The sequence below is a fragment of the Anabrus simplex genome, chromosome 4 (assembly GCF_040414725.1).
Source record: "Anabrus simplex isolate iqAnaSimp1 chromosome 4, ASM4041472v1, whole genome shotgun sequence".
In the NCBI taxonomy this organism is placed as follows: domain Eukaryota; kingdom Metazoa; phylum Arthropoda; class Insecta; order Orthoptera; family Tettigoniidae; genus Anabrus; species Anabrus simplex.
Window position 1 is genome coordinate 347,321,199 of NC_090268.1, and position 26,349 is coordinate 347,347,547.

General features: G+C 38.2%; 1 protein-coding gene across 3 annotated transcripts in view; it reads left to right on the plus strand.

Moving 5' to 3' along the window:
* Positions 1-26,349, plus strand: part of LOC136871979 (2',5'-phosphodiesterase 12) — a 93,195-nt gene that overhangs the window by 22,232 nt on the left and 44,614 nt on the right. For all 3 annotated transcript variants that reach the window (XM_067145750.2, XM_067145751.2, XM_067145753.2), the window contains 2 exons: positions 9,169-9,334; positions 18,512-18,644. In XM_067145750.2, coding sequence (XP_067001851.2) covers positions 9,169-9,334; positions 18,512-18,644 — 299 coding nt within the window. The remainder of the gene's footprint in view (positions 1-9,168; positions 9,335-18,511; positions 18,645-26,349) is intronic.

Genomic DNA, 26,349 nt, shown 5'->3' on the forward strand with positions numbered 1-26,349 from the left:
TAGCTGTAATATTAGGAAAGAAGTGGGTAAACAATGTGCTAAACACACATCATGTCAATGATAGAATAATGATGGTAAAAATAGCTGCCAAACCAACAGATATCCCTTTCAGACCTGAAAGAAAACTGGCGGTGTGAATTTTTGTTTGTACGTCAAAAACTGACTAAAATGCTCTTAAATACATATATTTTTAGTTTATTCTACAAAATAAAAATTAATATCTGAAAAAAAAAAAGCACCCGCACAATTGTGCGTGTCAGGACTTACTTCACTACTTACAAAAAAGAAAAATTACCTTAATGCATGTGAATATACATATGTACATGATCAAATGTTCTATTTTCCAGTGGGGAATAATTTAAAACAATTAAATCTTCGTTCAAACACAAGTAAACGTTACATTTTCTACATTGAGGAGGAGTTTTGACATTACTGCCCTTTTGGCAGCAGCAGCCTGTTGTCAGACCTGAATGAAATCTGGAGGTGTCAAAACTTCAAAAACTTACTAAAATGCTCTCAAATACATGTTTTTACAGTTTATTTTATAAAATAAGAACTATCGGCTGAAAAACAGAACCCACACAATTGTGCGTGTCAGGACTTCATTCACTACTTGCAAAAAATAAAAAAAATAAAAAAAATTCATCTCAGTACATGTGAATATGCACATGTACATGATCAAATGTTCTATTTTACAGTGTGGAACGATTTTAAACAGTTAAAATCTTATACATTACATTTCTCATGTAGATTACGAGTTTTTCTTTCTCTGTCCTTTTTGTGACAGCACCCAGCACTCCTGCATGCATTGGCTGTAAGGAAACCTAGCGCACACATATTTGCGTATCAACATTCAAAACCTCATGGTATTACGTACGATGGTGAAAGTTCACAATTTACTTTTGCTACACAATCTACACACTTCATAGATTATATTCTGATATTCAGTAAAGCTTCTAGATTAATATGAATGCAATAAATAAATACTTACTTTAGGCATTACTGCTTCCCGCCATATTGCTAATGAACTGTATTTTTAAACTACTCTTCCTTCCCCCTGGTGGTCAAGTACTAAATAAAAACAGCTGAAGTACATGCTATGTGTCCTGCACAAGCACTGCAGTCCGGTCTAGCACCAAGAAAACGTCAAATAAGCTCAGATGTAAATAAAATACGAACCCGCACAATTGTGCGTACACGGTCTGAAAGGGATATAGTAATAATAATACAGATATACTTCCCTACTACTGGACATGATGACGATGAAGTTGAGGAAATGTATAATAAAATAGAAGATATAATTAAACTGAACAATGACAAAAATAATATAATCATAATGGAAGACTTCAGTGCTGTGGTTAGCAGCAATATTACTAGAAAAGTTGCTGGCAGGTTTGGTCTAGGACAAACAAATGATAGAGAACATATGATGGACTTCTGTGACGAACAGGACATGATCATAATGAACACTGTATTTGACATGCCTAATAGAAGACGTTACACATGGAAGGATTTTGGAGATAATAACAGATACCAAATTGACTACATTCTAGTTACAAGAAGGTACAGAAATCAGGTAACGTCATGCCATAGCTACCCTGGTTAGACATCGACAGTGACCATATCCCAGTATTAGCAAAACGTTGAATTAGGCTGAAGAAGTTAAGGAAACCAAGAAGCAAGAAATGGAATCTAGAAAAGTTAAATGATCCATTAACACAAGTAGCATTCAAAGAAAAAACAGATAAGATCATGTACAACAACAACGACAACAACGAAACAGATTGGGATGATGTCAAAGCTTCACTTACAACGGCAGCAGATGAAGTGCTAGCAAAAAAGACACTTGAATCCAGGAAGAACTGGATGACTGAAGAAATACTAAATCTCATTCAGGAAAGAAATAAAGAACACTGGAATACTACTCCAGAAGGTATGATAAACCATAAGAAACAAAAAAAAACCTAGTTATACAGAAGTGCCGAGAGGCGAAGGAAAGATGGATGGATGACATTTGTAATAGCATAGAATATGATATGAAAATCAGAAATGCTGACAGACCATACAATCAAGTAAAAAGATTGCAATTCAAGGATAAAATGAAATCTCAGTATTAAAAAAAAAAAAAAGGAAAGAAGGAAATCTGTTAATAGAAGATACGGAGGTATTGAAGAGATGGAAAGAGTATCTGGAGGATCTATATAATGGAGAAGAAATTAACAATCTAGGTGAGTACAGCATAAAACAAGAACAGGTTTCACAAGATGAACTAGGTCCTCCCATAATGAGAAGTGAATTCAAAACAGCACTGCAACAACTGAAAAAGAAAAAGGCTCTTAGACCAGACAAACTGCCTGCTGAACAGTGAAAAAACTGGAAAAAGATCTGAAGGATGAACTCTTCAAAATCACCAAGTACTGCTATAAAAACGGAGATATGCCAGAGGATTTTGTAGAAAGCAAAGCAGTACTTCTGCACAGAAAAGGAGAGTCAACAGAATGTTACAATTACAGAATACTAAGCCTTGTTTCACATGCAGCAAATATATTCACATGCATATTAAAAACAGAATCAGAATGAAAATTGCGCAGAATCTAGATCAGGGTCTCTCAAACGCCCAAAATCTCACGCGTGCAGACAGCGGCACAGAGTTCCTGTGCACAGTGCATCGGTCCTGCTCGGCTCGGACCAACGCTTCATCTCTGGGCTACTCGGCTAAGCTTGGCTCAACTTGGCTCGGATTTGGAGCGTTATGGAGCAAATGAGGAAGAGGGGGACAGACGTGGGGAAAGAGAGAGACAGCGCTATTACTCCAAACCAAGGAGTGGGGGTCTGCACTCTCGTCAACCAAGCGCAGTCGTCTTTTGCACCGTGCATAGTGCATGCACCCTGAGAGGCCCTGATCTAGATGATGATCAGTTCGGGTTCAGGAAAAGAGTAGGAACGTGAGAAGCTATTATAGCACTTAAAACCATCTTGGAGAGAAGACTAGAGCTTAACAGAAATACATATATATCTTTTAGACCTGGAAAAAGCTTTTGACAATGTTCAGTGGAAAAGACTGTTCAGAATTATGAAGGATATTCATTTGGACTGGAAAGACAGAAAAGCAACGCTAAACCTCTACATCAATCAAAGAATAAACATTGAAAGTAATGAAACAGTATGCAAGGTGAGGATCAGGAAAGGAGTAAGACGGGTGTTCCTTATCACCATTTCTATTTAATCTGTACATTGAAGAGGCCATGAAAATTTTTACATCAAAAACACCTGGCATTAAAATAATTGGAACAGTTGTACACTGTATTAGGTTTGCCGACGACATTGCCTTTCTGGCTGACAATGAAAAGAACATGCAGATCATGCTCAACAAATTAACATCCATCTTAAAAGATTTCAAACTTAACATTAATGTAAATAAAACTAATGTTATAGTTGTAAGCAAATCTAAAATTAAGCCAGACGCACATCTCAGAATTGGAAATATTTTAATAAAACAGGTGTACAAGGTCTGCTACTTAGGATCAGTTATTACCGATAACAACAGATGCACTGTGGAAATAAAAAGAATTTCCCTGTGTAAGAAAGCCTGAGGAGAAGAAGCAGCTCTTAATTAATAAATCCTTCGATACTGAACAAAAGAAATTGTTTATCAAAACATTAATTTGGAATGTGCTGCTATATGGCTGTGAAGGATGGTCTCTCTTGAAGGAGGACGTGAAACGACAAGAGGCAGTGAAAATGTGGCTATGGAGGACGATGACAAGAATTAGTTAGATTGAGAAGAAAACTAATGAAGCAGTGCTTAGAGAAATAAACAGCCAGAGACATTTAGTAACAATGATAAAAAGAAGAAAAGCTTGTTTTTGGTCACATTCTCCAACATAATGACTACATAAAGAACTTGTTCGAAGGTAAGGTGATGGGAGAGAAAGGCAGAGGGAAACCACAGAAGCAGATCATTGAAGAGGTAGTTGAGATGATGGGATGCCAAGGTTATGGAGAGATGAAAAGGATTGTAGAGAGAAGAGATCAATGGTCGCAGCGACAAGGCAAAGCCTTTAGATAATGATGGTCGTGATGATCTGAAAGTAATGTATTGTATGGACTTCTCTGATGGAATCATTAACAGCTAGGTCTAGTCTATGGGTGCTGCAATGCCAGATTATGATAGAGGGAAATAAAATATAAATTTGTGCCTCTACACCACTGTTTCTACCTATCATTGTTGAGGCAGCATCACATGAAAACCATAAGACATTCTTTTAAATATTCTTCACTCATTCCAAAGAAGTTGAGTTTTTAAGAAGGGCAGTAGTAATACTAGAACCTATTCCACTCTAGTTCAATCAGATCTAAAAAATAGTTTGACAACTGTCAGTGTCCTCCATAAAAAATTTTAAACACACAACTCTAATGTCTGCTTTTTGCTTAGTGTGGTAGATTTATCTAATTATATACTTATTTTTCTGTTTTCTCTACAATAGGTTTCACGATCCTTTCATGCATACTTTTGCGATATGAGATGTGATATTAGTGCAAGAGAAATTTATGCGAAGGATTCTTTCCATATTGAACCAATTAAGTTATTGGAGATCTATACGGTCTCTGATGTTTTGCAATTTTTGTAAGCTGTTCTAAAAACACAAGTAGTATTTCAACTTCGTGTTGCATTTTTATAACTCCTTGTTCTAAGTATTGATTTTTGCTTAATTCTACTATTTCTGATGCAGATAAATGTGTGATTTACTTAATTTATATTTACGATTTTTTTCCTTAACCTCCATTGTTGAGCTTTTTTATCACTTCCATAGCAATTTAATTTTCCCTGCACCCATTCCTGCAAAATGTGAAGTCCCTGAGGTTTGTTAGGAATAAAATTTGCTTCTGAACATATCGTACATCGTAAGATACCTTTATTAATAGTTATCCATAGATTCCCGGCACTAAAATAATTCCACTGATCTGGGGTCCAACAAGGAGGCAAATAGTGTCATTGAATGAACCCATTGCACACTTTATTGCAGAGCTTTCAGAGGTACTTACTCCACTTTCTACTGCGGTGGGTCTTTTCACTGCACTTTCAGCACTAGCACTATCTGTATTAACATTTTTTGCAATATTACTTTCACCTTCACCAGTTTCAACACATTTTAACCACTTTATCGAACTCATTTTGCTTCTTATTTCATGACCACATACATTACATCTGATTCCTAACAAATTGCAGTACCTACTGCTATTGCATTGAGATTCTGTTCCAGATGTAATTCTAGATAACAAGTCTCGTTAACATAAAACATAGATTAAATTTTTTTTTCAATACTTTTTTTTTTTTTTTTGCTAGTGGCTTTACGTCGCACCGACACAGATAGGTCTTATGGCGACGATGGGAGAGGAAAGGCCTTGGAGTTGGAAGGAAGCAGCTGTGGCCTTAATTAAGGTACAGCACCAGGATTTGCCTGGTGTGAAAATGGGAAACCATCTTGAGGGCTGCCAACAATGGGATTCGAACCCACTATCTCCCGGATGCAACCTCACAGCCACGCGCCTCTAACCGCACGGCCAACTCACCCAGTGTGTTTCAATACTAAGCAGTAAGGTAGTGTATTGACTATTACTGATTAACATTTAACTGGTTTTGGTGCAAGCGGGCGACAGTGGTTAACGCCAGACGATACTTAACTCATTGTTGAAGCACATTCTTCGTTGTAGTCCTTTGTAACATACGATTTTACAAAATTACCTTTATTTTGCCGCTTGCATTACTGCTAACCTCACTTCGCTTTCTACTACGCTGCTAGCTTCATACTGCCTCGCCGTACAGCTGCTATTATCGCTGATTCTCGTCGTACTGTACGCTCCTCACTTCTCCAGCCTGGGGGTCTCTACATAACTATGATGTCAGCCGTCTGGAATAATCTTACGATACCTGTGTTCGTGAACGTCCTATACTCGCCCTATAAAAGTTCAGCCCTCTGCTTCTAAAAATCAGTTCAGTTCTGACAGCGGTGTAGTTCTGGAGGGCTGGTTCCTGCTTTTGGTGTATTTATGCACTGATTTAACATCTTTGCTACCTGGTCTCTTGTTCAATACAGCATGGATGAGCAAAGACTTGAAATTTATATTTTGGTGTGAGCATTAAGTTCTTACAAACCATTAGCCTTTTGAAAGTATGGCTTGTTATTTACATTCATTTTAGCAGCTCTGTCAGCCAGTCATCTACGAGTGTTTATTATGCTCTCTCGAAATTTATGTACTTTATGAACTTTCCCAAGAAGCATACTGATGACAGGTGGTTAACAAGTTTTTGCATTATTTTGTTTACCTAACTGTATGTGGACATGTTTGGAGGGAACTTTACCATTTTTCATAAGGAGGTTAGTGCAAGTAAATAAGGCATTATATTTTTGTTTATTGGATTCTGAAAGTGAAATCAGTGTGTGATAGTATGACAAAGAGCCGTTCTGATGTTACTGCTCTGCAGTTACACAACTAGTCTAGAGAAGTTGAATAATTTCTTTCAGAAAATAATTTTCATGATGTTCTTACAGAATGTAACAGAATATTGAATTGTGATGAGTTTGCATTCTTTTTGAATCCTAAGGTAACAAAGTATTGGCTATGAAGGGTGACAAAACTATTTATTCCACTGCTAATAGTAATGAGAAACAATGTTCTACAGTGTTATTCTCTGGTTATGCAGCTGATGAGATAGCACCTCCTTTGATTTTGTTTCCTTGTTAACGGTTGCCTGCAGAATTGTGCAGGAGTATCCCTGCAGATTGGGGTGTAGGTTGTTCAGAATCTGGGTGGATGGCCTGTGATACATTTTATAGTTATCCCTGGAAGAAACAACAGAATATTTCTTTTCCTATATCCTCACCTCAGCTGTTAACAAATACTTCACCACTAATAAGCCTAGAGTGAAACCTGATACTGTAACCGAAGTATCACAAAACTGTTCCTGTAAAATTTCATTGATAAAGATACTCTTGCTCTCTTTAAAGTTAACTATGAAACTTAAAACTGGCCTGGACCAATTCAAGATACTTCTCTTTTCCATGTATGGAAGAAAATGCAGGTCAAATCAAATGGTATGGATATGAACATGTCAGTTCATATCTTTAAATACATGTCAGTTCCTGTTCAACGGTTTCAACTCTTTGTGATGTGGAACTGCTTCACAAGACAGATGTTTCAGATAAATCAGCCCAGTTTCTTGCAGGCTCTAGTCTTATTCCACCCATCCCAAATCAAAGACTACCTGAGAACCTTCCAAGTACATCCTCTAGCTTTTTTCATCTATTCCCAATCTCGAGAAGGAAACTGTGTTCTGTTCTGGAAAAGCTCTCCATTCTACATCATCTATTGTACACTGTACACCAAAGACATCCAAAGAAAACATACCATCCCCTTTCAAAAGAACTCTTTTTTTAGCCTGAAGTGAAAGAGAAAATCGGACGCAAGAAATAGAAAATTCCATCCGTTGTCACATCACAGCAGTACCAAGAATATCATGGGAAGAAAAAATGAAAAGAGAGAGAGACTAGAAGAAATTGCTGAAAGGAGAAGAAAAAAGGAAATGAAAGAAAGGCAAAAGAAACAATCTAAACAAACTAAAATAGTTCAAAATACTGACTCAGATACTAGTTAATCTGATTCCAATCTTTCTTTTCATTCTAAATCTGTTAGTGATGAAGAAAGCTATGAAAATGAACATTTTAAAGAAAAGGGTTATGTCATAGTAGAATATGATAAGCATTACTGTCCTGGACAGGTATAGGAAGTCAGACATTCAAAAGATGGAATACTTGGTATTAGTGATGGCAAAGAGTGGACCCACAGGATGGCATTCGCTAGAGAAAAAGAAAACAGAGTTCTAAGAAATATAAATCCAACTTATGTTACAGTTCATTTACAATGAAAAAAGAGTTAAAAACATAAGTAGATTTTTTATTGTTATAAATAAATAAATAAATAAATAAATAAATAAATAAATAAATCCCTCATGAAATGGATGACGAGGTCTATTGACTCGGCGTAGAATGTGGGGTACTCGGAAGTTTTAGACTATGGTGGAGATCAGCCAGGTCCCCGCACTCCATAAGGATATGAACTATTGATCGGTGGTATTCAAAGTGTGGAACACGTATCGCTAGGGGTACGTGGGTTCATCTCAAGCGGTACGCAAATTTATCATAGCTCCTGTTTTCAGTGAGCAGTTCAGAAAAGAGTTGACCCAGCTCATTTTTAATACAATCTTGTTTTGATTTAGTGTTTTTGTCTACCACTACATAGAGTCCCCTTTCTGAACTATTAATTCTAAAATATGTTCATACCTCTCTTTAACTCTTCACAAACTTGTAAATGTTAGGATGTGGAAACTTGCATGACCCATCTCTACACAGGAATTTCTGCTTTAAGTCAACCCACTTGCTGCTCAGTTCGTGCTTCTGGACTGTATTCATAGATTTATTTTAATCTAAATTTTAATTTTAGTCTTATTATCCACTCTATTTTGTAAAATTATCCACTCGACTTTGTAAAATACGATTTCAATATAAATTGTCGTTTGACACGTTCAGATTGTAGTCTTAAGGCAATGCCTAATCGTGCATTCAGGAGGTAGAGGGTTCAAACCCCACTGTGGGAGTCCTGGAGATGGTTTTCCATGGTTTTCCATTAGAATGTATTAAATAGGTGACATAATAAACTATTTAGCATCCTACATCCTAGCCCTTTCCATTCCCATCGTCGCCATAAGACCTATCTGTGTCGGTGCGACGTAAAGCAAATTTAAAAAAAACGTAATATTGAATATTATACATTGTAATAATTTTAATCTTTTTACCTATAGAAAATATGGCATTGTGGATCAGATCCTCTGATTATTTTAAATTCCTGTATATATGCTTATTCACTGGGTAAATTTTAATTTATCATCACCATTTCATCGTATCAGAGGTGGATGACTTGGATGTTAAGCCCCTTAAAATGACAAACATCATCATCAAGTCATGGAAGCTATTTGAAATAAAAGAATGGTTTCAAAATGACTACTGAAAACCATGATATCTCCATGAAGAAGCCATCTAAGAAGTGATTCTCACTTCCTGTGTAATGTGATGTAAATAAGGTTCAGTATTCTTGCATTCTTCTTTCCAGGCTATCATGGAGACATCATTTGCCTTCAAGAAGTTGACTCCAAGGTTTTCAACAGGTACCTTGAACCAGTCCTTACCTGTGAAGGTTTTACGGGAATATTTGAGAAGAAAGGAGGAGGCCAAGTTAGCGAAGGATTGGCATTCTTCTTTCATAATACTAAATTCAGGTAAATAATAAAAAACAGGGAGTTTCTAAAAATAATAGTTTTTGAACAAAGTAAATGAAATAAGAGAGCCGAGTCAAGCATTGCGACTGCCTCTGCCTAGCACAATATACAATGGATCGATGTCCTCTTCTTGCATTGAACCTCCTTAATGATAGAAGGAATGATTCATTGCTAAGTGAAGATACGAGTTCTAAGTGAACGGCCATGTAAATTGTGCACATATACAATGCAGTCCACACCTTCGAACCCTTCTTTAAAATCAGTGGTCCAACTAGATCAATTCCAGTAACTTCAAGTATTGCAGCTTTCTTGATACGATCTTGTGGTAGTGGAGTACTCTCTGATTCTGCGTGCTAGCTCTGTGTTGCTTGCACTGCATGCACTTGGAAATCACATTTCTAATGGCTCTTCTACTCTGAATGATCCAAAACATTTTTCTTTGCGATACAAGGAGAAATTGTATGCCAGCATGACAGTGAACTTTATGTTGTTGTTTGATCAGAGCATCAACTACATTATGATTCCTGGGTAATAACAAGGGGAATTGGAAATTTAAGACGTCCTTTCTCATTATGATCTTCATATGGACCAGTCCTTTCCTCTCTCAAATTACTTTCAGTCCGCTGACTGTGTCACCTTTTCGAGGAAGTAACTCCTGTTGTACACACTTTTAATTCTGCTTCTCTTAATTCTGAAAATGTTAGTAGGCTATTTTGCCTCTCTCTACTAATTTGAACGTTGTTGTAGTACCTTAATATCCACTCTTTGAGAATAGATGAAATCTATTTTTAGATCAGTGCCCATCATTGTTATAGGTAGAGACCTGCACGGATATACAAAATAATATCCACATCCGCTCCGCATCTGCACTTCCTTCATCCGCACCCGCATCTGCAAGTGGTTATCCGCAGGTATAAATATTTACCTACAGTATATTACAACCTAGGTATTGAAACGGATAGATCTGTTAATGTAATACAATAGACCTGACATCTGGCCCCCAGAACCCCTAGTCACAGATTTATGAGGGATATTCTCTTGTGACAACTACCAACGTATTAACCTTTGTTCCTTCCTTCCACTAATTACAGGCAAGAGCCTAGTTAGGCTGAGGTCAGATTTACGCTTTTATGGTCTCAAGGCTCTTTATATATCACCATTCTCCCATACCAATGTCAAGAGCAACCTAACCACAAGCAAAAGTAAGAGTATACCTGAGTGAAAATCAACAAACATCATTATTTAGAAATTATCAGCAAAATTATCCACACTGCCATACAGTTTGAATCTGCCAAGATACTCTGATATCTGCATCTGTGCAGGGCTCTAGTTATAGGCTCATCTGTGTTTTTCTTTTTTTCTGAAACGGTGACATTAGCATCATGTTTTGCTTCATCATTGCAATAAAGAGGCCACTCCTTTTCAGGACTTCTCGGCCAGAAGGGTCCCTTGCACCAGTTGGAATTTGCCGATTATGATGGATAGCACCCTCTTCATAATAAGTCTGCAGGATTATAAATTCCAGGTATATGCCTCCAGTGTTGTGGGTCAGTCAGCTGTCTTATTTCCTTCACTTGGTTGCCGACAAATATACGTCACGGTTCATTTCTTGTAATCCATGCAAGCACAGTTTTGGAATCACTCCAGAAGTAACTTTTCATATTTTCTAAAGAGAGGGATGTTCTGACTATGTTTACAATCTTTGTCTAAAGTGTCAGCTATATTAATCTATTTGTTCAGACTGCCATGAAAACCATGAAGAAGACAGGTACATAGTATGTTCCTCACGGCGTTGCCTCGGACACAGAGGTTACATAAATTATCCCCGATAAGTTGGAAACGGGTTGGTGACAGGAAGGGCATCCGGCTTTAAAACTAAATAGCCAAAACCATACAAATATGACAAGTTCTACAAGATTAGACTCGGAAACTGCTAGGGCGTGCCCCAGAAGCGACTCGCAAGGATTCCGCCAGCCCCTTGTGAGAAATGAGTGAAGGATGCCTGGTCATGGGCGGGCCTGGCTAAAGACGCAAGTTCAAGTGAGAATTGGAACACTGAATGTTGGATCTATGACAGGGAAGGGTAGAGAGGGTTTGGATCTAATGATGAGGAGAAGGATTGGAATTCTGTGTGTTCAAGAAACCAGGTGGAAGGGTAATAAGGCAAGAGTGCTTGGCTGTGGTTTTAAATTGCTGTACTGTGGAGCAAACAGTGCAGGTAGAAATGGTGTTGGAGTTATCTTTTCAAATAACTTTGTAACCTGCCTGGTCAGTGTGAATAGAAGAAATGATAGAATAATGAGTGAGAAGCTGTGCCTTGGGGAGTTCACAATTATAACTGCTTATGCTCCACAAGTTGGTTGTGAAGAAGAAGAAAAGGATGATTTCTGGAGAGACCTGGAAGAAGAACTTTCCAACATACCAGCAAATGAAAAAGTATTCTTAGGTGGAGATCTGAATGGTCACGTTGGAACCAGTATGGAAGGAGAAACATTGAGAAGAGTGCATGGAGGTTGGGGATATGATATAAGAAATGAAGAGGGTGAGAGTGATAAATTTTGCCTTGGCTTCAGATCTGGCGATTTGTAACACCTTCTTCCAGAAAAGCGAGAGGCATCTATGGACATACAAAAGTGCAGGACGGGAAAGCCAAATAGATTTCTCTTGTGTAGAAAAATGCATCTGAAAGAGGTAAAAAACTGCAAAGTCATACTAGGGGAAGACGTGGCTCCACAACACAGAGTGTTAGTGCTTGAATATGTTTGCACAGGGATGAAGAAAAGAGCAGTAAGGAAAATGACTCCAAGAATCAAATGGTGGAGGTTAAATGATCCAATTTTTGGAAGTGAATTCAAGGAAAAGGTGATCCAAGAAGCACAGTTACTAGAAGGTGTTCAGAAATGGTGGACAGTAAACGCTGAAGCTATCAGGAAAGTTGGTATGGAAGTTCTGGGTATGACATCTGGGGAAAGGCGCTCCACTTGATAAAGAAACATGATGGTGGAATGATGAGGTCCAGAATGCAATCAAGATTTAAAAACAAGCCAAGAAAGCCTGGGAAGAATCTGGAATGGCCGAAGATAGAGAACACTACAGACAAGCAAATAAAGCTGCAAAAAAGAGTTGTTGGAAGATCAAAGGCAATGGCATGGAATGAAGTCTATGAAAATTTCAAGATCAAAGAGGTCGAGGCTAAGCTCTTCAGAATTGCTAAGGCACAGACTAGAGCATTAAAAAAACTAACACACATCAGGCAAATGAAAAATGAACAAGGAATGGTAATGCAAGATGAGAACCTAATTAAGAAGAGATGGGAGGAGTATTTTAAAAAGCTGCTTAGTGAGGAGAATGAACGGCTTGTGTTTGAAGATGGTATTCCAAATTATAATGTAACCACTGACATATGCAGGATAGAAGTTGTAACTACTATGAAGAAAATGAAAAGTGGAAAAGCAACGGGCCCCGATGAAATTCCTGTAAAGGTCTGAAAATGCCTGGGAGAAGACGGAATAGATACATTTTAAACCTATTCCAACAAATAGTCCAAAAGGAAATAATGCCCAATGAGTGGCAGAAGAGTACCATAATCCCCATTTTTAAAGAAAAGGGGGACATTCAGAATTGTGCAAATTACAGAGGAATAAAACTCATGTCGCGCACTATGAAAATCTGGGAAAAAGTCATTGAAAGTAGGCTTAGGCAGGAGAAAATAATAGGAAAACAGTTTGGATTTATGCCAGGGAAAGGAACCAGAGATGCCACTTTTTCTCTAAGGCAGCTCATGGAAAGACACAGAGGAAAGAAGAAAGAATTACATATCATGTTCATTGATCTAGAGAAGGCTTACGATCATGTGCCCCGCCAAGAAGTATGGAGATGCATGAGATCCGAGGGAGTACCAGAGATGTAAGTTAGAAACAGTGTAGGGCTAACAGAAACCATTCCAGTTGAAGTTGGTCTCCATCAAGGATCTGCGCTGAGTCCTTATATCTTTGATCTGATAATGGATGTTCTCTCTGAAAGTCTTAGAGAACCAGCTCCTTGGTGCGTGCTATTTGCAGATGACATCGTACTGTACTATGCAACACTAATAGAGAATAACTTGAGCACCGGAGAAAAGCACTGGAGGATAGGGGTCTTAAAATCAGCCGGAATAAGACAGAATACTTGTGCCTCGGTGGAAAGAGAAATTATAGTGTGAAAATGGATGGAAATCAACTCCACGCAAGTAATAGTTTCAAGTACCTTGGATCAACTGTATCTGATGATGGCAATCTAGATCTGGAAATTACACACCGAATTCAGGCTGCCTGTTTAAATTGGAAAAGGCTGTCTGGTGTCCTCTGTGACAGGAGACTAAGTAAAGGGGAGAGTCTACAAAAGTGCGGTGAGACCTGCCATGATATACGGTGCAGAAACTTGGCCAATAGTACAATCATAAAATAAATGGCTGAATGTAACCGAAATGAAAATGCTGCGATGTATGTGTGGTGTTACTAGGAAAGACCACATCAAGAACAGCTTCATACGAGGCAGTGTTAAGGTTATTCAAGCATCACAGAAAGTTCAAGAAAGGCGGTTGCTCTGGTATGGTCACATTAAGCGTAGGGATGAGAACTATGTAGCAAGAAGAGTGCTTGACTTGGAGGTGAAGGGCAGGAGGGAGAGAGGCAGGCCTAGATAAGGCTGGATGGACTGCGTGCGGGAAGACTTCACAGAAAAGCAGTTAACTGAAAACACCATTTGGGACCGAGGGAAATGGAAAAGACTTGTCAAAAACGCTGACCCCGCATGAGCGGGAGAAGAAGAAGAAGGGATGATCTGATTAATGAAGCAAGATGACTTCCTATAGGCAACTTAACCTAGTCGAGGAATAGTGACACTTCAGGCTTTGAATCTCTATTTCTTCTAAATGGCCAATTTCATGGTAACACTGGTTGAACTCCTTTAAAATTACATCAGGTGTAGGGGAGTCCCATCATGACTTAAAACTTTTTTTATACTTTATTTCTCTGAAGCTTCTATTTTCCATGACTCCTGTAAATTTGAATGAGAGGAGCGCAGGGGCGAGAAATCCAATTACGTCATAAATTTTTTGTATCACTGAGTGTAGAATTCTCTTGGTAAGTATATCTTGGGAGAATGGAAAGTGAGAAACAATATAAGCCCCCCATTGTGCCCATGCCCAACCTCTTGTTCCACTTCATGGCCAAAATCTTTGTGACACATCCATTGTTATTAATATCTTCATTGTTGCCCTTGATCTTTGAAAGCTGAAAATTTATTGTTGGAGATTCTCAACTTCTCAGCTTCATCTTGGCTTCAGCTAGAATCTGTGTGCTTTCAGAAGGAAACATAATATATTCTTTGACAGAAGCAACTGATTTTGCACAGTTATCTACTTACATAGATTTCATCAGTTTCCATGCTATCAGTACATAGTGATCATTAACAGTTAAAAGATGATTATTCAATACAGCACCCAGTATAAACGGACTGCACGTGGCTTCAAAGATAACTTTTGAATGGCTATAAATCTTCAATTTCATAGTTCTAAAATCTTGTCGCAATAAAAATTGGAGATAATCATGATCTTCAAATCGTACCTCAGTCATTTGGAATGCTTTTCTTATATCTGCAATAACACCCAGCTCTTTCTCTCGAAAACTTTAAAGAATTTCAGGGATAATTTTAACATAATTAGGACCTGTTATTAAACAGTATTTTAGTGAAATCCCTTCGTCTGTTGTACATGAAGCATCGAAAACAGGTTGAAATATCTATTTTTCCACCAGTCTGTGAATCTCTATTTCTTCTAAGTGGCCAATTTCATGGTAATACTGGTTGAACTCCTTCGAAATTACATAAGGTAGAGGGGAGTCCCAGTTTGACTTAAATCTCTTTTTACTTAATTTCTCTGAAGCTTCTATTTTCCATGACTCGTGCAGTCAGACTTTCAGGTTTGATTACAGGTTGGAGTGGAAGATGACGACAAGATTTCTTAACCTCTTCCTGTGGTACTTCTTCAATAAAACCTTCTGCTGTCCAGTCTTCAAATATTTTGCATTAGTTTGAGAAAAGACCTGTCTTTCCAAATTTCTGCAAAGTCGATTGAAGTCGTTTTTATGCTGTTTGCTTATTGGACAGGATTTCTGAATGTCCCTCCTTCCAAGGAAGACCAACTACATAACATCCTTCTTTTTTCTGAGTTAAAGTATTAAGTAGATATTGCTTTGCTTCTCGATCTTGTTCTTCAGCTGACTTGATTTCTACCGGCTCCTAAATACCAATTGTTTCAAGATTCCTCAAGTCTGTGATTGAGCCATCGCTGTTAGCCATCATGATTGCTGTATTTACCATTCACTTCAGAAGAGTTGTCAGTTAGTTCTCCACCCGAAGTCCATCCTAGCTTTGTTTTTAACACTGAATACGCCACACATACCCAGCCCCTGAGCCATTGGAATTAATCAGTTAAGGTTTAAATCCTTGACCTGGCCAGGAATTGAAGCCATTCTTAAGCCAAACAATGTTTCCAGTTAGAATTTTAGCATAGACATCTATTCCAATATGGAGCTGAATTTCTGGACAATTATTACCATATCACTGATCCATATTTTCTTCATTCTAAGTTCATGAAGCAAGGTAGAGCATGCTGAAACTCATGGGATTGACTGCGGAATACATGATTGGTCCCTGACTTCAATCTCACAAGCAACATTACCACCTAGTTTCTGGAGGTTGATTGTGTACTTCTTATGATTTATTTCAGAGGTCTTCCTTCCACAAAACAGAACATAGGAAACCAATTATCCAGCACATGATTTCAATCCAAGTGCTTTAGCTGTTTTCTTTTAAGAGGTAGGATCATTGAGAGCCACAGTCCAAGAAAGCTGTAACTGTTTTTAGTCTGCCGTTTCCATGGACACTAACCATCAGTGTTTGTAATATTACTTGACGGACTGATGTATGACAAGCCATATTAAAAGTTGTGTGAAGCTGTCTGGCTTCCTCTTCTTTCTACGATTCATTATTACCTTGCTGCAAAAGTTCAGGACACACAACCGTGGCATGTTTCTTGCAACAAACCAAGCACCGAATGTTTGATTTAGTTCTGTGACACACCGAGCTCGATAGCTGCAGTCGCTTAAGTGCGGCCAGTTTCCAGTATTCGGGAGATAGTAGGTTCGAACCCCATTGTCGGCAGCCCTGAAAATGGTTTTTCGTGGTTTCCCATTTTCACACCAGGCAAATGCTGGGGCTGTACCTTAATTAAGGCCACGGCCGTTTCCTTCCCAATCCTAGCCCTTTCCTGTCCCATCGTCGCCGTAAGACCTATCTGTGTCGGTGCGACGTAAAACAACTAGCAAAAAAAAAAAAAGTTCTGTGACAAATGATTTGGTTGCAAGCAAATAAAACAGTTCTTTTCTCAACTGTCATGTTTGTTGTTTTGAAACTATTCTCACTGTCATGGATCTTTCCCCAAAAGGTACATAAGTGTTCTGAAGTATTGCTAAGTCGTGCCACTGTAGGTGTACTCTTTGTATCTTTAATGTGCTTCTGTGCTCTCTAAACTTGACTGCTAACGGGATTTGCTGCTCATTTCGGACTTTAGTTTTAATAATAATAATAATGGCGTATGGCCTCCGGAGAGGCCTGGTGCAAGTCTTTTTCTCATAGACGGCCTATTAGGCGACTTGCATGTCTGTAAAGGATGATTTTTAATGCTGAATATGCCACACATACCCAGCTCCTGAGCCATTGGAATTAATCAATTAAGGTTAAAATCCTTGACCTGGCCAGGAATCGAAGCCGGGACCCTCTGAAGAACCGAAGGCAGGTATGCTGATCATACAGCCACCGATTCGGACAGACTTAAGCCTTGACAAACTCCATTAAACAATCAAGTCGAGATATCCCAGGTTCCATTTCACTTACACTGTATTTTGAAAATTGATTCCTTTGCCATGCCCATAACATGTCTTTTGGCAGACTCGACCCAACCAAGGGAAATAACCATCTACTTGGATCTGTGCTGGTTAAGTTTAAGGTACTGAGTGACCATAAATGCAATTCTAATTTAATTGATAAAGTTGAAAGGGGATGTTTTATCATTTTGAGTAGCATTTGAAATTACTAGTTTCAATAGTTCTCTTGCATAGACTTTCATCAGAAGATCATCCCTACCAATTCTTTTAATGCTTCAATGACTTTTAGATAATTTTCTGCTATTTGAGGGTAACTGGTTCTATGCCAGGTTTCTTTGCCTTGTAATAAATACTGAAACTTGTCACTATTATGTATAAAGTATCGTCTTCACGTATCTTCGGAACTGAGACCAAAAACCGAACTATTTCTTAAGATCTCCATCAAATTTCTTAGCTCAATTTTGGGTAACTTAAAGGACCTTTGTTTGCTGTTATAATTATCTCCTTCATTTCTGAACATCTCGCTAAGTGATGAGCTAATCTTTCCAGTGAACAAAAGATACATTGTTTACTTCTACCTTAACAACCTCATATTCGTCACTGTATTTCTCAATACTTTCTCTTTCAGCTAAATTAACATTATCCTCCACATCATTTTCTAATAAATGATCCATTATTTTCACGTCAATTTTGTGAAGTTCCTCCATTAAACTTTCCAAGCGGTTAAAATTTTATTTCAACAAGTCATGATTCTGTAAGGTAATTTCCGTTCCAAGAAACTCCTTAATACATAGAAAATTCTTTGTTACACATTGTCTAATAGGTGTCTTACCTTTCTTTAGCTGTTCTTTGTTGGTTCCTTTTCTTCTTGGGTAGGAATAATTATTCAAGTATACTCATGCACCACAATATAAAATCCTTGCTCGCCTTAGGCAGGAATGTTTACAATAATTTATACAAGTCTCCCATCATGTCGGGGGTCACCAGTTGTTACAAAACATTTATCTGACTCCATATTTTACATTAAAAAATACTTTGTTTTCCCTTATGCAAACTATATTATTGTCCACCTTCAACAATTTTAGCAAAAACAAGAGCAACGACATTATTATACAATGATAGTTTTCTTACTGCTAAGAGCTCTGAAGAAACAGTCCACAGAGATAACAAATTTAAAGAGTTCAAGATTCATAAAAACAAAGGAGTATTTACAACAAATATTGTTGGATTATTTGTGTTATGTTTGTTTCAGATTGTTGGATTGCCATAGCATATGCTTAGCTGAAGAACTGAAGGAACGTCCTACCTTCGCTGAACTTTGGGGGAAAATAAAAACAAATGAACCATTTGTTACTCGATTTCTTGCTAGGAAAACTTCAGTATATGTAAGTTTCTTCCCCTTTGACAATCATCAAGTCAGTAATTGAGAAGAGCCTTTTCAATACCAGATATTGTAGTATCCTTAAAAAAAAAACTAAAAAAAAACAAAACATTTTCCAACTATTTTATATTAGTACATGTTTCATCGCTTGTTCGAGACATCTTCAGCTTGTAGAAGAGACGTATTCCAAAATACATAGCAGATATATAGTAAATAAACACTCTAAAGTCATTTAATAAGTTTGAAACACTGGGTATATATGGTACTAGCAAGATACCCGTGCTTCGCTACGGTATTATACTGAAATTTATAATTGAATGCTTATTGTTTTATATATAATCCGCCGAAATTCGCAATCTGACTGGTTATCTGAGAGAATCCGCCAAAATTCGTGATCTGACTCGTTTTTTAATATATTACGGCAAGTTTCCTCCCATTTTTCAATCTTTCTTTCCAGCATTCAATCTCCTACTTCCCGGGCTAGGTCCAGGTATTCCACCCGGTCAGTTGGGTCCCTAAATCTTTGCCATCTTTTCCTATAAGAATTTTTAATATGGATCAAATCCTGGAGGAGATCCGGCGTGGTGTACTCTTGGGTGCCTTGGTGGTACTGAACCCGCGGCTGGACTGTATTCTTAGTCATTACCCGTCCAGGACCCGTTTCCAGCGCGGTCTGCACATTTGACGACGGTCCAGAACATTATCATCATCATCATCATCATCATTATTATTATTATTATTATTATTATTATTATTATTATTATTATTATAATAGATGTTCTGGACCCCATAGCAAGATGTAAGACCGCTACTTGGCGGTAAATTACATCTGCTGTCACTGTCATTGTTAACAATGTGACCAGCACCATTGTCGCGCGTAGCCAAGTGTGTGGGATTTCTGGTGATACGAATGACATATTCCGTGCATTGTTGACCTTATTATAGAGGTGAACAATTGGACGGTCAATCTCATTCCTATCGTTTATTTCAAAGGTGTTTAAATTTTTATTTATATGCCAGGAGAATGTACTGTAATCTAAGAACGTTCTCCGAAGAAAAAGATGGCTCTTGAAAACGAACCCAGGAAAGATAAAAAACGATCGGTTTATGATCAGAATAAGTACATCGGAAATCTACAGCCTGTTTCCAGTCATTCGACAGGGTCAGGAATGGAATGAATAAAGCCCCCATCTGGCGGCGGCAATAGGAATTGTGCCGGCTGCCGAAGCCTGTCTCACTCCTCCGGGGCAATGGATAATGAATGACAAATGAAATGAAATGAAATGATATTGGACAGTGTTGCTGGAATGAATGATGACAGGGAAAACCGGAGTATCCGGAGAAAACCCTGTCCCGCCTCCGTTTTGTCAAGTACTAATGTCTCATGGAGTGATCGGGATTTGAACCACATAACCCAGCTGTGAGAGGCAGGTGCGCTGCCACCTGAGCAACGGAGGCTCCTTATAATTACATTATGAACAGTAAAATCAACTATTCTCACCTCCTTTTACACCCCACCACCGTTAAGTTTATTTAACTCCCCCCCCCACAAGAAATTAAAAGAAGGCATGTTTCTTTATGTTTAAAGGAGATTCCAAACACCTATGTTCATGTCTATTACCTTCAGCATTGGGATATAAGTATCCCCATAAAAATAATTCACTTTATTTCACTCCTTTTCACACTCCTTTTCCGGCAAAAAACTTGTTTCTTTAATAGTAAAGGATTTTGTAAATACCAATTATCACGACTCTAACTTCCTCAGTTTTTGATGTGTGTGACCTCATGAAAGGAATTCAACTCCTTTTCAATCCCGCCCCCCAAGATGATTCCCCCCCAGAAAAAACGTGTTTTTCTTTGTTTCTAAAGGAGATCCAAGTACCAATTTTCACATCTGTAGCAACTTCAGTTTTTATTAGACGTAAGTATTCTCATACAATTAAGTCAATAAATTTTTCAATTCTTTCACCTCCCCCCCCCCCTTCCCCCCTCATTGGATTTTTCGAGAATACGTGTTTCTTTACTTTAAAGCAGAATCCAAATATCAAATTTCACGTCTGTAACATCTTCATTCTTGAGATATCAGTAGCTTAATTAAAATAATTCAACACCATTTTCAGTCACTTTACCCCCCCCCCCCCCCCTCCCTCCAGGCAAGTGGTATTTCGGAAAACTAAAAATACATGTTTCTTGACTTTTAATAGAGATAAAAAGTACCATTTTTCATTTTAAGTAACATGTTAAGTTTTGGAGATATACTGTAGATATTCTCATTTTAAAATTTCACTTCGTTTTTAGTTCCCCTTAAATGGAGTTTCCAGAAACAAATCACCTATGTTTCTTTACATTTACAGGAGATTCCAAATACCACTTTTTACGTCTGTAACATTTTAAGTTTCTCAGGTATTTTGTAGATATAGTCTTTCAAAAATTTCACCCCAATTTGTCACTCCTGTTTAACCGCCATTAATTGAATTTTCCAAAAACCAAAAAATACATGTTACTTTATTTTTAAAGGAGATCCCATGTACAAATGTTCAGTTCTGTAATATCTTCAGTTTCTGAGATATATGTATCCTCATTAATGGCATTCAATCCATTATTCACCCTTTTACACCCCTCCTATTGGGATTTTCCGTAAACAAAAAAATACAGGTTTCTTTATTTTTAAAGGAGGTTTTAAATACCAATTTCTACATCTGTAAACTTTTCAAGTTTTAAGATGTAGGTACACTCATTTTAAAAATTCACCCCCCTTTTCACCCCCCAATATGGATTTTCCAAAAACGAAAAAATACCTGTTTCTTTATTTTTAAAGTAGATCCCAAAAACCAATTTTCAGGTCTGTAATATCTTCAGGTTCTGAAATAAAAGTAGCCTCATTTAAGGCATTCAACCCATTTTTCACCCTTTTCCACCCTTATTACAGTATAAGGATTTTCCGAAAACAAAAATGTACGTGTATCTTTATTTCTGAGGGAGATTCTAAATACCAATTTTTACATCTATAATCTTTAAAAGTTTTGAGATATAGATACACTCATTTTAAAAATTCACCCCCTCTTCAACCCCCATTAATTGGATTTTCCAAGAACAAAAAAATACGTGTTTCTTTATTTTTAAAGGAGATCCCAAACACCAATTTTCAGGTCTGTAATATCTTAAGTTTCTGAGATATAAGTGTCCTCTTGAAAGGCATTCAACCAGTTTTTCCCCCGTTTTCACCCCCTCCTAATGGGATTTTCCGAAAACCAAAAAATACCCGTTTCTTTATTTTTAATGAAGATTCTAAATACCAATTTTTACATCTGTAAACTTTCAAAGTTTTGAGATATAGATACACTCATTTTAAAAATTCACCCCCCTTTTCACCCTCCCATTAATTGGATTTTCCAAAAATATAAAAATACGTGTTTCTTTATTTTTAAAAGAGATCAAAAGTACAAATTTTCAGGTCTGTAATGTGTTCAGTTTCTGAGATATAAGTACCGGTATCCTGATTAAAGGCAATCAACCCTTTTTCACCCCTCCTATTGGTATTTTCTGAAAACAAAAAAATACGTGTTTCCTTAATTTTAAAGACGATTCTAAATACTGTGCCCTACTGGACCCTAAAGTTCCGGCCAGGCGAAAGCCGGTCTCGAACCCAGAGTACAGTAGTGAAAGAACTCTCACAGACATGAGCTGGTGCACATAGTCTTACCTGAACATAATCCTCTTCACTCAGCCGGATAAGCGTTCTTCTCAGGGAAAACATGGGTATAACGGGGCAACAAAAGATAAATACGAGGATATGTGACAAATCAGGTAAGATTCGGCTAAATTAAAATAAAATAAAATATCTAACAGAAAACATCGCTGCATTCAAAGTTTAACAAATAGGGATTTATTACACAAAATTGAACTATTTACAAATGAAAGAGCTTTTCAATATGATAGGGTAAAATAACGCTGAGCCGATGACAACCAGTTCACTGCCTTCACGAACCGCTGTTCTGTAACAAGCATGTTACAATAGTGTAAGTAACGAACTCTAGGAGAACGGATATCTGCTGAAATACACATAACTGAATGACTCCCATAAAATTTACTATGCCTCGTATCGTCGAACCCCGGTGCAAACAAAAATCACCACAAAATGTACTATGACCTGACTCGGTCACGAACCCTAGTCCCATGACGAGTAAGGCGTCAAAGATACCTATGCAAACCATATAAAAAGGACACAATCAACATATACACGGGTGTCAGTATCAAACGGGCCAGTGTTAAAATTTTACGTAAAACAAATAGGACATAAAAAAGATCTCTTCCTGCTTTCAAACATCACTGTCCTCCTCCCCTTCGCACACTTGACAAGCTGCAGACGACAAAAACCAATTCTCACGCCTGTGACGTCAAGCTCAACGACCTTCACCCTCACCACTTCACTCGCGGCAGTCCCCCTAATTTATGAGCTCATCTGGGGCGGCAGGCTAAAAATCTCGCCTTTCAAAAGAAACACCTCACGTAATCTGCTGCTAAAAGCCCTCTTTTAAATACACCTGGGCTATCTGCCCTCGTCTCAATATCACCAGCAGTATCGCAAATCTTACTTTCGCCTCTCATGGGCTCAACCTTGGTGCTACAAAAACACTAATCATTAAGCGATAATCACATGGCCATACTAGGCATCTCCAATACATACTCTCAACTGCGCTGGGCTCTCTCATATCAATCGCAAATCTTACTCCTGCCTCTCATGGGCTCATATCTCTCAAATATTCAGACTCGCTCGCTCTATTAGTGAATCTGGGTGAATTACTGGTTACGTCTTGGTCACAGCTATACACATCTACGTCTGCAGAAACAAATGCCTAAATGCGATACAATAAAAAGTACCTGTCTGTAAGACTAACCTCCTATGACCAAAAGGAGTTCGATCAGACCCATAAAAACCACACGTACGTTAAAATAATACAATCGAAATGAAATACACACGCTAACAAGGAATCTACAAAAATCATCTACCTTAAAGTACGGGGTTCGAGCTTGAGGCCTAGCTCTAAATTACAAGGAAAATTTTCCTACCATAACTAATCTGTTGACTGACGGCCCCCATATTCCTATCTAAATTTAAATGACATGCTTGAAACAGAATTGGAAAGCTCTGACCTTATGTTATCGATGACATTACGGAGCGGCCCTCCCTGTGGACCACTGAATCTACCACATCATGATAGACTGCGGCGCTGGCATCAGATACTGTTGACCACTTGGAGACATTCTTTCTTGTGTGGCGTCTTCGTACAGCTCCCTCTGTAGTTGGAAGGTGTCCCCTTCGACGTCGCGCTGATCAGGTGCTCCCAACGTTCCTGGATCGATGCCCGTTGTCGTGTTGGCTTCAGCTCCTGGTTGTGGCTTCCTTGCAATGGTGATGTCAAACACTCGTTCTGACTTGATGCTGGGGTAACTGAAAATAAATTCATATATTACAGACTGTCCAAACTCGATGCCTGTTTCCCCTACTATCGTGTCTCACACGTCACATTAACCAAGTCTCGTTCAGAGTTTTAAACCTGGTACACAGTTTCTTCACTACTTTAGGTCATTGTTACTTCATCCCTTCACTCGGACCACATGTCGTCTCTAAATTCCTATCCTGAGCCAATCTTAATTCTAGCAGTTCGTCAGTCATAACTTGACCTCACAGAAATATGAAGCTACTAGTTCATTAGTCTCTTATAAGCAGTACCTCATCTCCCCATAGCATATTCTCACAGGTAAAATCTTAAATTCAGCTGAATATTCAAGTAGATTACTTACTTCCTCGCAGATATAGCAGTACCAGTAGTCTGTGCAGCTCGAAGACAAAGCGTTGTTCTCAGTACCAACACGCAGTATGACGACTCGTTCAAGCGGCCTTCTGGTCCAAGAATGAGCCTGATATGCCAGGCGGCCTTATTTTATAATCCCGAATAGCGTCATCACGCCGCTTGATCGCGTGCAATCTGCGCACGCCCGCGAAGTTTTTTCCCGCACTCAGTACATCATGAGCTCTAATTAACGAATGCATTAATGAATGCAGCCCTAATGCATATCCAAATAAAGCAGAAATTATACAGGTTGCAATTCTTGTCTCAAATCCAATGCAACTCTTCCGTAACCAAAGATATTAATTCAATTCTTTCTTCCCTCCTAATATAAGTTTTGCCGGGATCTGGGAAGCGTCCCCAATCTTCATCAAGAGGCTTGGCTTGGGACATAACTCCTTTTAATGAGTTTCTGGAGATTTCTCATAATGACGCTCGCGCTCACTTCACACAAGAACGCTTCTTCTGGACTCCTTTATGACATATAGTAAGACACTGGCTTCGTGGGTGGCCTTGTGTGATACTAATATCCAATACTAAAATTAATACAATTGTCCCAATGAACAGGATGGTTCAATACTAATTTTTACATCTGTAAACTATTAAAGTTTTGAGATATAGATACTATCATTTTAAAATTTCACCCCTCTTTACACCCCCTTAGCGATGGAATATCCAAAAATCCTCTCTTAGCGAGCACCTATATCTTAATATGAATGTATCCCCAAAATTTCATTTCATAATGTCCAGTAGTTTTGGCTCGGCAATGATGAATCAGTCAGTCAGTCAGTCAGGACAAGTTATTTTATATATATAGATAACACTATGACCTTCCTCGTTATATTTTTTAATGCACAGTTCTTGCATAGTAAATCTTATGCTAATGGTATTTCAGTTTATAAAAGATGATGTAATATGATGACCAGGGGTCGAAAAATACCGGGCGCCCAGTCGCCATGGCGCCTGAAAACGTTGACCTGGCGCCTGAATTATCAAATTCGGTTTGAAATTTTTTTTTGAAATCCGGAGTTTCCTTACATGTACGTTACAAAGTAACAAGTCGTGTGGTGTTTCACGTTTTTTTCTGTAGCTCATATATTCTAATATGTGCAATAAACATTTTCAGTGCTTTTGGCAGAGTCTTGAATTCTGTAATTGCTCTTCGTACCTTGGAACTGGATGTTTCAGTTCTGCGTGGGAGCTACCTAGCAGTCATGGGAGACATCGTTGTAACCCGTCAGATAAGTATCCTTTCATGTGGACGTACCGTAACACATCGAGTTCCATTACAGATTATAAGCTGTCGGTAGCCGAGTACAAAGATCAGACCAGAGTTGTGGAGAAATGCAGAGAACTACTACGTTAAATAATTCCACAAACACTACATTAGCGCCTTCCTTCCCATGACTAGCCGTTCCTAAACTATTGCCGCCAAAGCAGTGCTGATAAATTCCCGTGGAATTCATTCTTTGCCTTTAGAACATACGAAATGACGTGTTTATCAATTTCTTGTATTTTCACCGAACAATATTTATGCTTTTAATTTAAATACAGCATCTTGGTATTGAACAGTTTGCACTCTAGAAATACGGTTAGAAATACGGTTGTTTTTATTCCTGAGCGTTTATGGAAAATTGGCAACGTAGCATCAGACATCGAAGCCCGCGAACTCGGAAGCCCTTTAACACTGGTGTATTTTATGTTCCTGTGTTATAATTGAGAAACCGGCAAAATGAAAGGAACAAAGCCACACAAATTGACTGATGCGAGTAAAGAACAGTGTACTCTTTCAGATTTCTTCGTAAGTAGGCCCCGTAAATGTAACACAAAGTGATACAGAAGCGAGCGAATGTGAGA